The 14,814-nt window shown below is 42.1% G+C and overlaps 1 protein-coding gene across 3 annotated transcripts in view; it reads right to left on the bottom strand.

The window, feature by feature from the left end:
* Positions 1–7,534: 7,534 nt before the first annotated feature.
* The window catches only part of SLC16A3 (solute carrier family 16 member 3), a 43,873-nt gene continuing 36,593 nt past the window's right edge, over positions 7,535–14,814 (bottom strand). For all 3 annotated transcript variants that reach the window (XM_066588070.1, XM_066588069.1, XM_066588068.1), the window contains exons 3-5: positions 11,987–12,130; positions 10,946–11,713; positions 7,535–8,195 (exon numbers count right to left, since the gene is read on the bottom strand). In XM_066588070.1, the coding sequence (XP_066444167.1) occupies positions 7,903–8,195; positions 10,946–11,713; positions 11,987–12,130 (1,205 nt within the window). In that variant the 3' untranslated portion in view covers positions 7,535–7,902. The remainder of the gene's footprint in view (positions 8,196–10,945; positions 11,714–11,986; positions 12,131–14,814) is intronic.

Here is a 14,814-nt window from a genome sequence, read left to right as displayed (position 1 = left end):
GCGAGGTTCCCTCTACATGCCTACCGGGATGTGGAGGTGTGGCGGCATTTCCCAGGAGGGAACCCCGCTAGACACCAGGTAAGGCCCGTTCTTCATTATACCCTTGCTCTCATATAGTCACCATTTATACTGTGGAGCGCTGTCCTAACCATTTCATAATTAGAGCTCTAGAGAAGGACGTATCCTTTTGAGGAGGATGATTCAACGGACTGGGGTAGGGCTCCCAAAGTTGACATATCTCTTAGTAAGATACTTAGGAAAAATGCATTCCCCTTTTGAAGATCTGGGTTACATCTCTGATTCAGTGGGCCAAAAGGCAGTCTTCACTTTATTAAGAAAAAAGTTTAGAAGGCGATAACTTTTTTTTAGACCCTATACCTCCACTACCTGTGGGACATGCACCCTTCAGGTATAGGTATTCCAACTGGAAGCCTATCCAATGGAAGCCATCTAGGAAACAAATGCTAAACTCCCTGATGGCCCTTTTTTTTTAAAAAAAAAAAAGAAAAATCAGGTTATTTGTTTGATTCAGCCAGATGAGCGGCAAGGGCTGCTGCTCTTGCAAATTCAGGGGGTTGAAGACATGTCCTCTAAGCATATATTGTGTGCCATTACCTGCTCAGGTGAATTTTTGATTGACTTCCCTTTTTAGATGACTTTTTAGAAAAGTTTCTATTTCATGTTGTATTTTTTTTTTAATTACTTTAAAAAATTAATGTCAGCAACACATCTCAAAGTTGTGACAGCGATATGTCTACCATTGTGTAGCATCACCTCTTTTTACTGCAGTCTGTCAATGTATGGGAAGTGAGGAGACCAATTGCTGGAGGCACGAATGCAACTCGATACCATCAGACATGCTGGATCTTAAACTGGGTGCTGATAAGCTGGACGAACTTCTCTTGACTCCGCAGCACACGGCGCCTGTGGTGTCCAATAAGAATTTCAAATTTTGATTCATCTGACCCCAGAACAGTTTTCCATTTTGCCTCAGTCCATCTTAAATGAGCTCTAGCCCAGAGAAGTCACGGACATTGCTGAATTGTTTGGTGTGTATACAGCTGCTTCTTTGAATGATACAAATTTAATTTGCATTTGTGGATTTCACAGCAAACTGTTCACAGACAGAGACTTCTGGAAGTGTTCCTGAGATCATGCGGTAATTTGTATTGTAGAATCATGCCTGTTTTTAATGCAAATAAGGGAAAATGGAACGATACTTCTGCAGTGCCACCTATTGGAAGGCAGCATTCCTGCAAGTCAATATTAGATTCTTTATACAAGTCTTATAATTATATCGCACTTTCAACTTCAGATATATGCTCTATATTTTATTGCAAATAAAATGTGGTTATGAGATTTTCAAATCATTGAATTTTTTTTCCTCACATTTTACACAGCGTCCCAACTTTTTGGGAATTAGGGTTGTAGAGTCCATCATACAAAAAAAAGGGGTTCTGGTGCAGGTTCCAGTCTACTTTTTGGACAATTATACATTTTAGATGGCTGAACCACTTCTTCCTTGTGTACAAAAAGCTTCGCATGGAAACTTTTAGCTTTTATAATTACTCTGTTCCAAGACTGCTTCAGGTCATAGATTTAGATTACTCTTATTACCAATGTCTGTAGACCACTGTCTGATCAAAGGTTTCTAAGGATGACAGTCATTCTGCAAGGCCATCAGATCCACCTAAAATGCAAAGCTCCAAAGTATTTATGAAACTTGTAGAAGAAATGTCCTCATTTGTCAGAACAAGAGGGGTTAATAAATGCCCTACCTCAATGACCTTCGGGTAGTATCTGCCCTGCAATTGTCTCAGGATCTACAGGCGGTTTCTGGTGCTCCTTTTGGATTCTTCAGCCTAGGTCTCCCTGTTACCCTCAGAAAAACTGTTACTCTGAGAATGGACCCATTCCTCTCTTACGCATGTTCAAGTAGTAGTGTCGGTCCTAGGTCTGTTTCCTCATACATTTCTACAGCGATGTGGGGCCATCACAGATTCAGATTTCTTCAATGGGATATCCTTTTTCTTCAAGGCCAGACTCTACCTTTCCTGGGTCCTTTCTCCTTTAATAAACATCACAACGGATGCCTGGCCATGGCTTTGGGAAGCAAGTGCAAATTTTGGCTAACTCCAGGGACCATGGTGCGACCACTAGTGACAGATGTCTTAGAACTACAATAAACTTGGTAGCAGTTCATGAAGTCCTTCTCTTTTAATTTCATATCTTGGGCCTCAATGTCAAAATAAGGTATGTCCGGACAATACAACAATAGTATCTTCCATAAACAAATCCTTTGTGGGCCTGACTGCACAAATCTGTCATGTGCTGGAATCAAATATATCTATCAGCTGTGCGTTTAAGGAGAGAAGACAGCAAAGTGACTGACTTCTTGAGCAGGGTAGCTCTAAATCAGTCAATTAAATATGGAAATTTTTTGGTTGAGAGGAGAAAAAAATAGGCAATTAAGATTCTCTTACCTAAATCTTGGCAATCACCCTACAGTAGTAGATACTCTGGCACAATGTTGGAGTGGATAAAGCCTATGTTTTGCCACTCCTCTAACCTGATTTCCAGGGCCACAAAGAAAATAAGAGTAGACTACCTCAGTGATGCTGGCCAAAAATATCATGGTTTATGTATCTCAGTCCCCTATCAGTGGATCAACCATGACTTCTTTGAAATAGGGATAACCTTCTCTTTTGGGGTCTGGAGGTCCATCCTCACATGCAGAGTTTGCACTTGGAAGCTGAAAGGGTAATTCTTAAATGTAGGGGGCTGTCAAGCTACATGTCTACCACTTTTTTTGCCAGCAGGTAGGAACTAACATCAAACACCTACCGGAGAACATGGGAAGCTTTTCTCCAGTTAGCAGAGGATCCGAAAGACCATTTAAACAAACCAGACTTAGTTATGGACTTTCTACAGGAAGGCCTTTACAAAGATCCTAGACCAAGGATTGAACGACTCCTGTTTATACTGCGTGAAAAATCGCTTTGTTTCAGTGAGCTACTACTAAGCAATATCGTGCTCCGCACCTGGTTGTGGCTGAGTACATGGCATGACTATTGCCAAAAATCGCTATATTGAGCTGAAGTCTTATAGTTTCAAGGGAAGAATATGGTCTATGAAGCCAGCATATCCACTATTACCCACTGGATAAAACAGGCCATTAGTTTAGCCTATATTAGTGGATAGTTCTCGATCAGCATTCTTTGTGGCTCATTCCACAAGGGTAGTCTCAACTTCCTGGGCTGAAAGTGCTTAAGTATCCCTAGATCAGATTTGTAGAGCAGCTAGTTGGGAGTTCACTACATACCTTTCTAAAACCACATCCACTTTCAGACCTAAGATTTTGACATAAGGTCCTACAGTCTGTAGTCCCACCCTCCGGTTGTGCTGTCATGGCTGAGAAGGTAAAATAGTGATTACTTTTACTAGTAATCCAGTGTTCATGATGTGATCCCAGGAGGTTTCCCTCCCCAAAAAATAAGTTGGTATGTGTCTTCATATATATTTCTAAACAAATATAGACATGGTAGTGAACATCGGGTCAATCTAGTAAAAAAAATTAAATGACTGTTACAGTTTTGACACATATTTTCCCATTTTCTAGAAGTGATTACATTTTTTCTGAGGTCTGTGTGAAGTTACAGAAGTTATCTTTCTGATTTGATGGTTGGCATTTATATAACATTCGAGATATCTCCAACCCAGTCTTTCCATAGAATAAATACATTGGTTCTTTGACCCTCTGGAGACCCCCCCCCCCCCCCCCCAAAAAAAAAAGATTTATTAATTGTTGATTTCCTGAGTCTGTGCTTGTTACCCTTATATACCCACCCATAGTAAAATTCCGTAGGATAATCCATCGCTGCCAAATCTGTGTAGTCCAGCTCCTGGAATCCTCATCGATCAGCTCATTGAAGGGACTGCGGTGCTCAGGTGAGAGACGTGACCTCTTTATTTTTCACCAGGCACAGCTCTATACATTTAGTGGCTGTGCCAGGTCCTGCAGTTCAGTCCAGGTGCTACCAAGTTTACGGAGCTGTGCCTGGTTAGCAATGAAGTGGCTCTAGCTGGTCATGTGCTGATGCATTCTCGATTGATAGCACAGCATATAAACACAGGGAAAGCAGGGAGAAACGTAAAACAAATTAAGACAGTGTCTGATGAGTATTAGACAGGGGGCTGCACTGCATGTAAATGAGTGCAAAATAAATAGAAGAGGTCCAGAGTGTGACAAGCTATCAGGTGAGGGGTGCAGTGATGGAAAATGTGTTGTTGCTGGAGTGGCCCTTTAACCATTTCACTCCTCATTCAGTCTATCACCTATTCTGCTCACTACAGCTATAAAGCTTCAAAAAACTGTGAAGCGCCTGGGAATCTTGGCAAATAATTCCAAATTCTGGATGCCAAAAAATAAAATGTTTTCCAAAGAAACTATAGTTCTACTTTCCATTCCTCGTGCAATTAAAATGTAGAGTCATAGCAATCCAGGACTATTTGTCATACTTATAAACAGAATCTATTATTAGGGGACCACTGCATCAGGGAGGTTATAACCTTTTACTTATAAGACTGCATATTGCTAACCACTGGGAAATCTTAGTTGACTTTATAAGCAGATTCTCTTGAAGCAATAAAGGATTCCAAAACTCCTACTGTCCACACTGCATATAAACTGAACAATTGGAGAAGATCCCCTGCTATGTCTCTAAGACTCCCATATTCAATAGGAAGACTATGCTACAAGGCTGGGTTCACACGGGGCGGAATTGCCACAGAATTTCCGTACAGACTTTCTGCACGGAAATTCCACCTGCAATTTTAATCCCAAAATCAAGTAGCAAAGTGGACGAGATTTGCAAAAATCTCATCCACAAGCTGCGGCTGATCCGTTGCGGGTTTTGAAGCTGCCTTTTCACTGCAGAAATATTGCGGAATTTCCGTGCAGTCCCGCTGCAGACATTCCGCGGGATTTACACCCCATGTGAGCCCAGCCTTATGCTTCTATTGCTTGACTTTGGTACTGGAACCACGTGGCTCTGGTTACAACAGCCTAGGAGACAGTGTATGCCCGCTGCCTCAGTTTCATGCATTTATATACAGCTTGCAGCACAGACAACAAATGGGAGTATTAGGCTTTATTCACACGAGCGTATATCGGCCGCCGTTTTCTCAGCTGGCCAATGTACGCTACCATCTGATGTATTAGATTCCAATGCATCAGATCAGACTGGTATATTCCTGCGGCATAAAAGCGCCCAGCCGGCCAATATAGCGCCAGGCAGGAAAGATAGTCTTTCTGGCCAGAATACATTGGCGGCTCCATAGACTCCTATGGGAAATACATAGTAACATAGTAGGTTAGGCTGAATGAAGACAATGTGCATCTAGTTCAGCCTGTTTCAACCCCTTCCTTGTTGGTCTAAGTGAAGGCAAATCCTTCCTGACTCCATAATGGTAGCCAGAGTAATCCCTGGATCAACATTGTCTATATCCTGTAGTATCCTTCCACTCTAGAAAGACATCTAGTCCCCTCTTAAACTCCTCTATGGAGTTTGCCTTCGCCACGTCTTCAGGCAGAGAGTTCCACAGTCTCACCGCTCTTACAGTAAAGAACCCCCTTCCATGTTGGTGATGAAACCTACTTTCTTCTAGATGTAGCGGATGCCCTCTTATTCCCGTCGCAGTCCTGGGTATAAACAGATCATGGGAGAGATCCTTGTATTGTCCCCTAATGTATTTATACATAGTTATTTAATCGTCCCTTAACTGTCTTTTTTCCAGGGTAAATAATCCCAATTTGGATAGCCTCTCTGGGTATTCTACTCCTTTCATTCCGTTTATTAACTTAGTCGCCCTTCTTTGAACCCCCCTCAAGCGTTGCAACATCTTTCCTGAGCACCGGTGTCCAGAACTGTACACAGTATTCCATGTGAGGCCTGACAAGTGCCTTATATAGTGGGAGGATAATGTTCTCACCCCTCGCCCCTATACCTCTTTTAATGCCCCCCCAAGACTTTATTTGCTTTTGCAGTAGCTGACTGGCATTGATTGCTCCAGTTAAATCTACAGTCCACTAGTATCCCCAGGTCTTTTTCCATATCACTTTTCCCTAGCAGTACCCGATTTAGTGTCTATTGGTGACATCCGTTTCTCATGCCCATGTGCATAACCTTACATTTATCAATATTGAACTTCCTTTCCCATTTTTCTGCCCAAGCCCCCAGCTTATCTAGGTCCTTTTGTAGCCACATATTGTCATTCTTTGTATTAATTGTTTTGTATACTTTTGTATCCTCTGCAAATATTGATATTTTACTGTGCAGTCCCTCTATCAGGTCGTTGATAAATATATTGAACAGAATGGGGCCTAAGACTGAAAACTGTGGCACCCCACTAGCAATGGTGGCCCAATCAGAGTACAAACTATTTATTACTACCCTCTGCTTTCTATCTCTGAGCCAGTTCCTTACCCAGATACACACGTTTTCACCCAATCAGAGCTGTCTCATTTTATGTATCAGTCTATTATGTGGCACAGTGTCAAGTGCTTTAGAGAAATCCACATATACGAGATCAATAGACTATCCAAGGTCCAGCCTAGAACTTACTTCATCGTAGAAGCTGATCAAATTGGTCTGACATGATCGACCCCTCATGAACCCGTGCTGATGAGGAGTTATACTGTTGTTTTCCTTGAGGTATTTTAGGATGGCATCTCTCATAAACCCCTCAAATATTTTTCCAATTATTGAAGTGAGACTTACCAGCCTGTAGTTACCAGGCTCTGTTTTGGACCCCTTTTTATATTTTGGAACTACATTAGCAATACGCCAATCCAATGGTACAACCCTGGTCTCTATAGTGTCCATAAATATAAGAAATAGCGGTGTAGCTTTCATGTCACTTAGTTCCCTTTGAATCCTTGGGTGTATTCCATCTAGGCCTGGAGATTTATCGATTTTAATCCTCTTTAACCAGTTTTGCACTTCGTCCTGTGTTAGGCATGCAATATTTAGCAGGGGGTTCATTTTATTCCCCTGCATCTCGTGTGACATTTCTTTTTCATTCGTGAATACACTTGAAAAGAAACTATTTAATAGATTTGCCTTCCCCCCATCGTCTTCTATGGTTTCTCCTTCATTATTTGTTAAAGGGCCAGTGCCTTCAGTGCAAATGTTAGATTTGTGCGCCCATTCACGTGTTTTTATGTCGCTGGCAGGCGAAAGTAAAAATGCCAATGCACATTTGAAAGAGCCCTTATGCTGTAAATAAAATTGGGCTTATAAATAATATTAATAATATGGCTTATAAAGCAACTACTGGGCAGGTGATCCCCTGCAAGATATTTCACAAGTGATTGATACACTTCGAAGTGACACTCCACCTTTGGATGTACAGAATTCTATTTAGAAACTTTATGCCGTTCTGTTTACTCTATGTAGAGAGCTTTGTGCTATTACTCAAATCCTTTTGTAAACATTTTGTTCAAATTGCTGTAAAGAATATCCGAAAACACATATTTAAAAAAAATTATATGTTTATGTATACATATAATTGACTCAGTGCAATACCAAATACAACCAAAATTCGAATATCAAATAAAAGTTCAAAAAGAGATGTTATAAATAAAATGATAGATACAAACGATGAATTTACAGAGGACACAAGACAAAAAAAATGTGTGAACCCAAATAAGCACTAAGTGTGACAGGTCGATACAACAGTTCACAATAATAGTAGCCAACATTTTAGACTGAGAAACGGTTACTTTTTGCTCCGACTTCTGCATATGTGGTTTGGTTTCCTGGATACATTGGAGTGATCGATAACTGGCACAGCCCTAATGCTACTCCTATAAATAAAATCTGCTAAATATTCAGTCATCCTTCACACGCAGGTTTCTGGATTAGCTACGACTTCACCATTTTTCTCCTTCTCTTCTTCTTCTTTCAAGAACTGTTCCGCCTCAGGAAATTCTGCCTGCTCATCCTGGGGGGTTTTGTCTTCCAGTTTATTGATCTCCCCTATTTCTGTAACCTCCTCTTTGCAATGTGGTTCTTCAGGCTTTTTCTTAATGCAAAAGAAATTGCCCAGGCTTAAAACTAATGCAGAAGTGACCACTTCAGTCCCAGCAATGATGAAAATGAAAAAGTATCTTCCAGTTGCATCCAAAATTTTCCCTGTGAATGATAATAAAAAATACATTGTCAATATAATAAACACAGGTGAATGATTTTGACCAATTTCAGACATTCTGTCCAAGTCCACCTGACAAGCTCCCAGAGATTGAAGGACACCCAAGATAGAAAGTGACTTTTCTCTAAAAACTGCATTGCAGTTCAAATGGTAAATTTTCACTACAGGGAAATTTCTACAGATTTTTGTGTGCTGCACTTCTACAGATTTTTTGTATGGTGGCTTTTTCTGCATTTTTGTGAATGCGAACATTCATTACAGTATGTCCTTAAAGGGAACCTTGTCACCACCATCTCACTTCTCAAACCACTTTACTGTCTGGCAGGAGATGAATCATTTCTAATGCCCTCTATCTTCTCAATAAGCTCATGTAGTTCCAGAATTAGGTTCTGAAGTTATCTGCGCTGTTCACTATTCAACAGAGAAGAGTCACCTGGTCCATACTATAACAATTATGTAGTGTTTTTATCACGTCGGTCTCCTGAGACCTGTGGTTTTACAGGTGCTCTGGAGTTCTCCTGCTCAGGTGTTGGGGATTGTGTTGGGTGGAAGTGTGTGTGTCTCCAATTAGCCAATCACTCCAGGTCAATACACATAAAAGCTGTCTTCCCAGATGTTGGTGTGGTCAGCTTTCTCTGTTCTCATTCTCTCTCTCTGTGTGGTGTGAGCAGGTTCTGTGTATGGTGGCTGCAAGGAATGTTTGTGTCTTGTGGTTTTGTCAAATTGACAATTGGGTGTTACCAGGTGTGTGTGGCGGGAAGGGGGTGCCTACACAGTCTGACATTAAGATCAAGAAAAAACACCCACTATGTAGGAAGTGCTATATATTATAAACCAGTCCAGTATATCATATGATGCAGTACCTGGATAACCATTGGTTCAAATAGAAATGAAGTCCAATAATCTACCCAAAAATCTAGCATATGCAGAATAAAATTGTAAATAGTTTATGTAAGTTGCTAAAAAACTCTGGGAAACGGACAGTGGCATACATAGAATTGATGGCACTCAATATCATACATTTAAATGGGCCATTATGGTATTTGATTTTCTTTTTTGCAAGCTAAACATTCCCAGATCTTTTAACCGTTCCTCATAGGACATGATTTGCAGACCGCTCATCATCTTCGAACTTGCTCCAGTTTGACTATGTCTTTTTTTTAAAAGTGGAGTGCCCAGAACTGGACACAGTATGCCAGTAGAGGTCTGACTAAGTAAGAGTAGAGGGGAATAATTACCTCACGTGATCTAGACTCTATGCTTCTTTTAATACATCCCAGAATTGTGTTTGCCTTTTTTTGCTGCTGTATCACACTGTTGATTCATGTTCAGTCTGTGATCTATTAGTATACCCAAGTCTTTTTCATATGTGCTGCTGTTTAGCCCAATTACTCCAATTCTGTATGTGTAGGACTTTGCATTTCTCTGTGTTAAATACCATTCTGTTAGTCGCCACTCACTGTTCAAGCTTGTCTAGATCTTTTTGAATCCTCTCTTCCCTAGTGTTAGCTATCACTCCTAGCTGTGTGATGTCTGCAAATTTGATCAGTTTCCCCTCAATTTTCTCATCTAGATCATTTATAAAGATGTTGAACAACACTGGGCCAAGGACAGAGTCTTGTGGTATCCCACTTGATACATTCCTCCACTTGGATGTGCAGCCATTTATGACCAATCCTTGAGTACGATCACTCAGCCAGTTGTAAATCCACCTAACAGTTTCCTTGTTGATCCCATATTTGGTAATTTTTTCAATAAGTGTGGTATGAGATACTTTGTCAAATGCTTTACTAAAGTCAAGATGTACTATATCTGCCACACTTCCCTGATCAACCTAGTCTGTGATGCTGTTATAGAAGGAAATTAGATTAATCTGACATAACTTGTTTGTTACAAACCCATGCTGGCTCTGGTTCATTACTCCATTCTCAAATCCAAGTACTTGCATTCATGTTGTTTAGGGCTCTTTCCTATGAGCGTAAGCGTTTTTGCCGGCACCGTAAAAACGTGTGAACAGGCACACAAATCTAACGTTTGTGCGCCCGTTCAGACGGCACGGGCTCGGCTAATAAAGGGAGGAAACATTGCTTCTATGGGCAAATACTGTGCCTCCATACAGAAGCCTTTAGATATTATATATTCCAGTGGTTAATGAATAGAGATGAGGGAACGTACTCGGTAAGGCCGATTTCGCAATCGAGCACCGCGATTTTCGAGTACTTCACTACTCGGGTGAAAAGTACTCGGGGGCGCTGTGGGGCGGGGCGTGGCGTGGTGGAGTGGGGGGTAGCAGCGAGGAACAGGTGGGAGCTCTCTCTCTCCCTCTCCCCCCCACTCCCCTCTGCAACCCCCCGCTCACCCACAGCGCCCCCGAGTACTTTTCACCTAAGTAGTGAAGTACTCGAAAATCGCGGTGCTCGATTGCGAAATCGGCCTTACCAAGTACGTTCGCTCATCTCTATTAATTAACAATAAAGCAATATAGTCCTGAGGGTGCTAAATATAAATAAATAAAAACCTCAAAAAAAGGAGTTAAAATAGACATTGGAAAACTTGAATTGGATACATTTCTCATCATATGGAATCTTATCTTATGCAGCTTTTTTATTTTAGCTTATCAAAGCAAATACCAAAATATTTGTAATGCAAAAGCGAAACCCTGAAATGTAAAATGCCACTACAGAATTTTAAAAAATATTTAGACACACCAAGAGGTGTCCATCCCTGAGCTCACCTGCTGATGGTGGTCCAATAAGGACAGCCATTGCTTCTGCAAGAAGTACTAATCCAATAGCACTGGAGAACTTCTGTGTGCCAACAATTGCCATGAGGACCTCAAACTGTAAAGCACCAACCATCCCATATGAGATTCCAAAGAAGATGCAGAAAACCACCAGGCCTGCATATGTATTTGACATAGATCCCATCAGATCAGTGAATCCATTAAACATCATGGCAAAACCAAACAGATAGACACAGTATGGTCGAACCCTCTTCAGCCCAGCAATGATGCCACAGGTGGGCCGTGCAAATATATCAACAAATCCAAGAATGGTAAGGAGGAAAGCAGCTTTTGTATCTTCAACCCCAATGTCTTTTGCATAGCTCACCACAAATACTGGAGGTACAAAAAGGCCTAAAACCATAATAGAAGCAGCTAAAGTATAGATGACAAATCCACGGTCCTTGAACACAGAGAAGTCAAGCAGTTTTTTACGCTTAGGCTTTTCTACTTCTTTGGTCTCTTCTTTTTCTTTCTTTGGTGGCTCAAGTGGTCTCATTAGAGCACCACATGCACAGCAGTTAAGGAGCAAACCTCCTAATATGAGAAAGCCTCCTCGCCAGCCAAACTCATACTGGAGAACTTGTCCTAATGGCGACAGGCAACAAAGGAACACAGGACTTCCAGCAGCTGCCAATCCATTAGCCAGTGGACGGCGCTTGTCAAAGTATCGATTTAACATGATGAGCGACGGCTGGAAATTTAATGCCAGTCCTAGACCTGTCACAAACAAACATCAGAATATTAGTCAAAAGAAAGTCAAGCTCAGAAAAATCGACAAAGCTATTTTTTGCCCTTTCATAGGACGAATTCAATATGAACCTTAAACCAATTCTGTATGCTCTAATCTATCTTGATTTTCCATGGGCAGCATAGTTCTTAGTAGCCTGGTCTTTCTTCTTATTAGTCATTCTGTATTCATCAGTCATCAGTATTTTCTGTCTCATCACCACTACCACAGACCATCATGTTATAAATGATAGCGTAACCTACCCGTGAGGACTCCAGCAGTGAGGTAGATTGTTATGATGCTTGTACAAAATGACGCGCACACCATCCCAAGTGAGGCAAATAGACCACCAACCATCATCACCGGACGGCATCCAAACCGGTTCACACAGATACTACAGAGAGGACCTACAAGACAAGATATAGTTGTTAGTTCTCAGACAAAATGTGTGAAATACACTCATTGTCAAAAAAATCAAGCACCTAGAAGGAGTTGTTGGCATCGAATGAAACATTAGATGTGGAACTGTAATGTTAATATAAGGATTACAATATCAGAGCAAAAGGATAATTCATTGCAGAAAGCTGACCACTTGAAGGGAGGCTCCAGTACTCTGTTGGGCCACCTCCAGCTTGGATGCAAGATATGATACGGGTGGGCATGGAGGTATACAAGTTCCATATTGTATCCTGTGGCATATCACTCCAGATTTGCTGTAACTGCGCCTCTAGATCAGTGTTTCTCAACTCCAGTCCTCAGGGACCGCCAACAGGTCATGTTTTCAGGATTTCCTCAGTATTGCACAGGTGATGTAATTATTGTCGGTGTCTCAGACATTGCCACAGGTGCTCTTACTATAGGATATCCTGAAAACATGACCTGTTGGGGGTCCCTGAGGACTGGAGTTGAGGAACAATGCTGTAGATCGTGCAAATTTGTAGGTCATCGAAATTGGCATCCCAGATGTTCTATTAGCCATAAATCTGGCGACCAGGCAGGACACAGAAGTGGGAAAATGTTTTAGAGGCATTCCTGTGACCCCCTTGTGTGCGCGGCCGAGCATTATCCTGCTGAGAGGATAGCCATGAGAGGAACACGTGGCTACAGGATGTCCTGAACATATAGCTGAGCTGTCATTGTCCCTCGTACCACTACTAGGGGTGACCGACTGTCGTATGAGATGGCCCTCCAGAGCATCACACCAGCAGTGGGGACAGTGTTCCGCTCTACAGCAAAGGCAGGATTGAGGCACTTGCCACTAGGTCACAAGACACGAACATGGTCATCGTCCAGGCCAAAACTAAACCTGGATTCATCACTGAAGACAACCCGGTTCGACTCTGTAGCAGTCTAGTTTTGTCATTCATGATACCACTGCAAACAGTAATGACATTAGGTGGGTGTTCAAGGCAGTACAGGTGATGGGCACCATGGAACCCAATGTCCTTCAGCCAAGCGCCTGGAAATGGTTCCCACAGACACAGAGGATGTAACGATGGTGCCAGCTGTCTCTGAATGATGGACAACGAAACAGTTGGAGCTGCTCGTGCTTGTCAGATGCTTAGACGATCCTCTCTTTAGCGCGGTCACCTTGTGTGTGTGCCCTCACACATCCACTGGTCCCAACACCTCATAACAGTCTGATCAGAATGGCCCAGGTGGCGGGCAATTCGTCAATACCACCATCCAACTTTTCACATTCTAATAGTGCACCCCCTCAAACTCTATTAATTGGGGAAATCTCTGATTGCATCGCAGAGGCGTCTAGTGGTCAACAAGCTCTACAGAAGCAGAAAAATAGGGCCACAACACACAAGTAGCCTCTGAGAGCCTTTTATAGGCCAAAAGTGGAAACACTTTTAGGGCCTCTGGTGGCAAGACCAGTCATCTAATCACACCACAACTGTAATCATTTGCATATCTGCCTGAGATGTAACTGCAAGCTGAATTTTGCAGCAAAATGACAGGTCCATCTCGGTGCTTGATCTTCTTTTACAAAGAGCATATGTTGTATTATGCATTTCCTATTACTTCCAAATATATAACATCATCAGTACAGATGGAGGTATCTGTATTATGCTTACTTACAAATATGTAGAGCAGGGAATTTAGCCAAAAGACTCAGACTTCATTAAAAAAAACGTTTCTATTCACATTAAAATGATTGACTAAATCATCCTATCAGATAACTTGTTCTCCTGCAATATTCAATATTGAGGGAAATATGAATTTCATAATATTTGCAAGTCACCACTTTAATAAACACTAGTGCTGGAGAGTTTTGACCAAGCCATACTGTCATGGTGTGCGCGCCTGGTTATTGTGGTGCTATGCACTGACAGGAGTGCAACTCTTGAGGTGGTGGTTGATTAAGTGAGCCTTGAAGTAGACTGTCCAGCTATCCAATCACCATTGCTCTGTGCACATATATCCTGGCCCCTCCTCTCACAAGGTGCTTGTTATTCTCCTGACTTTATTCTGTTTGGCTGTGTCCTGCCTGTTTCAGGACTGTGTCTTGTCAGAACTCCGTCAGGTGTAGTGTCTGATGCCTATACCATGTCTGAACCAAGTTTAGTCTGAACAGTATCCTGACTGAGGTGCCTGGTGAGGCAACATACTCCTGTCATCTGAAAACCTGGGTACTGGTGTATCTTGTCTCCACCACAAGTATGGGTGAAGACATAGTGAAGGCTGTATCCGCCCAGTGTATGCCCAAAAGATGCTGATTGGCTGCCTGGAGCAAGGTCCTAGCAGTGCGGGGATTTACTTATGGCTGGGATGGAGGGTTAGGGTTAGGGTTAGTTTCAGTGTTAGGCTTATATTATGTTTAAATGTTTCAATGTTAGAGACGGAGAAGCAGTAACATGGAAGGATTTACAGTTAATAATGTAAGCCTAACACTGAAACTAACCCTCCATCCCAGCCATAACTACATCCCCACGCTGCTAGGACATTGCCGGCCATGTAACATCATCTCCCCTCCAGACTTACCCCACTCGCCCCGCTCCACTCCCTTACTCTCCCTACTAGGCAAGGCATGTGCGGCCGCAGTTACATTCCCTGGAGCAGCGCTCCCAGCGTCTCCTCCTAC

This window comes from Eleutherodactylus coqui, chromosome 13, assembly GCF_035609145.1.
Source record: "Eleutherodactylus coqui strain aEleCoq1 chromosome 13, aEleCoq1.hap1, whole genome shotgun sequence".
Classification (NCBI taxonomy): Eukaryota; Metazoa; Chordata; class Amphibia; order Anura; family Eleutherodactylidae; genus Eleutherodactylus; species Eleutherodactylus coqui.
This window is presented reverse-complemented; position numbering and strand designations above follow the sequence as displayed.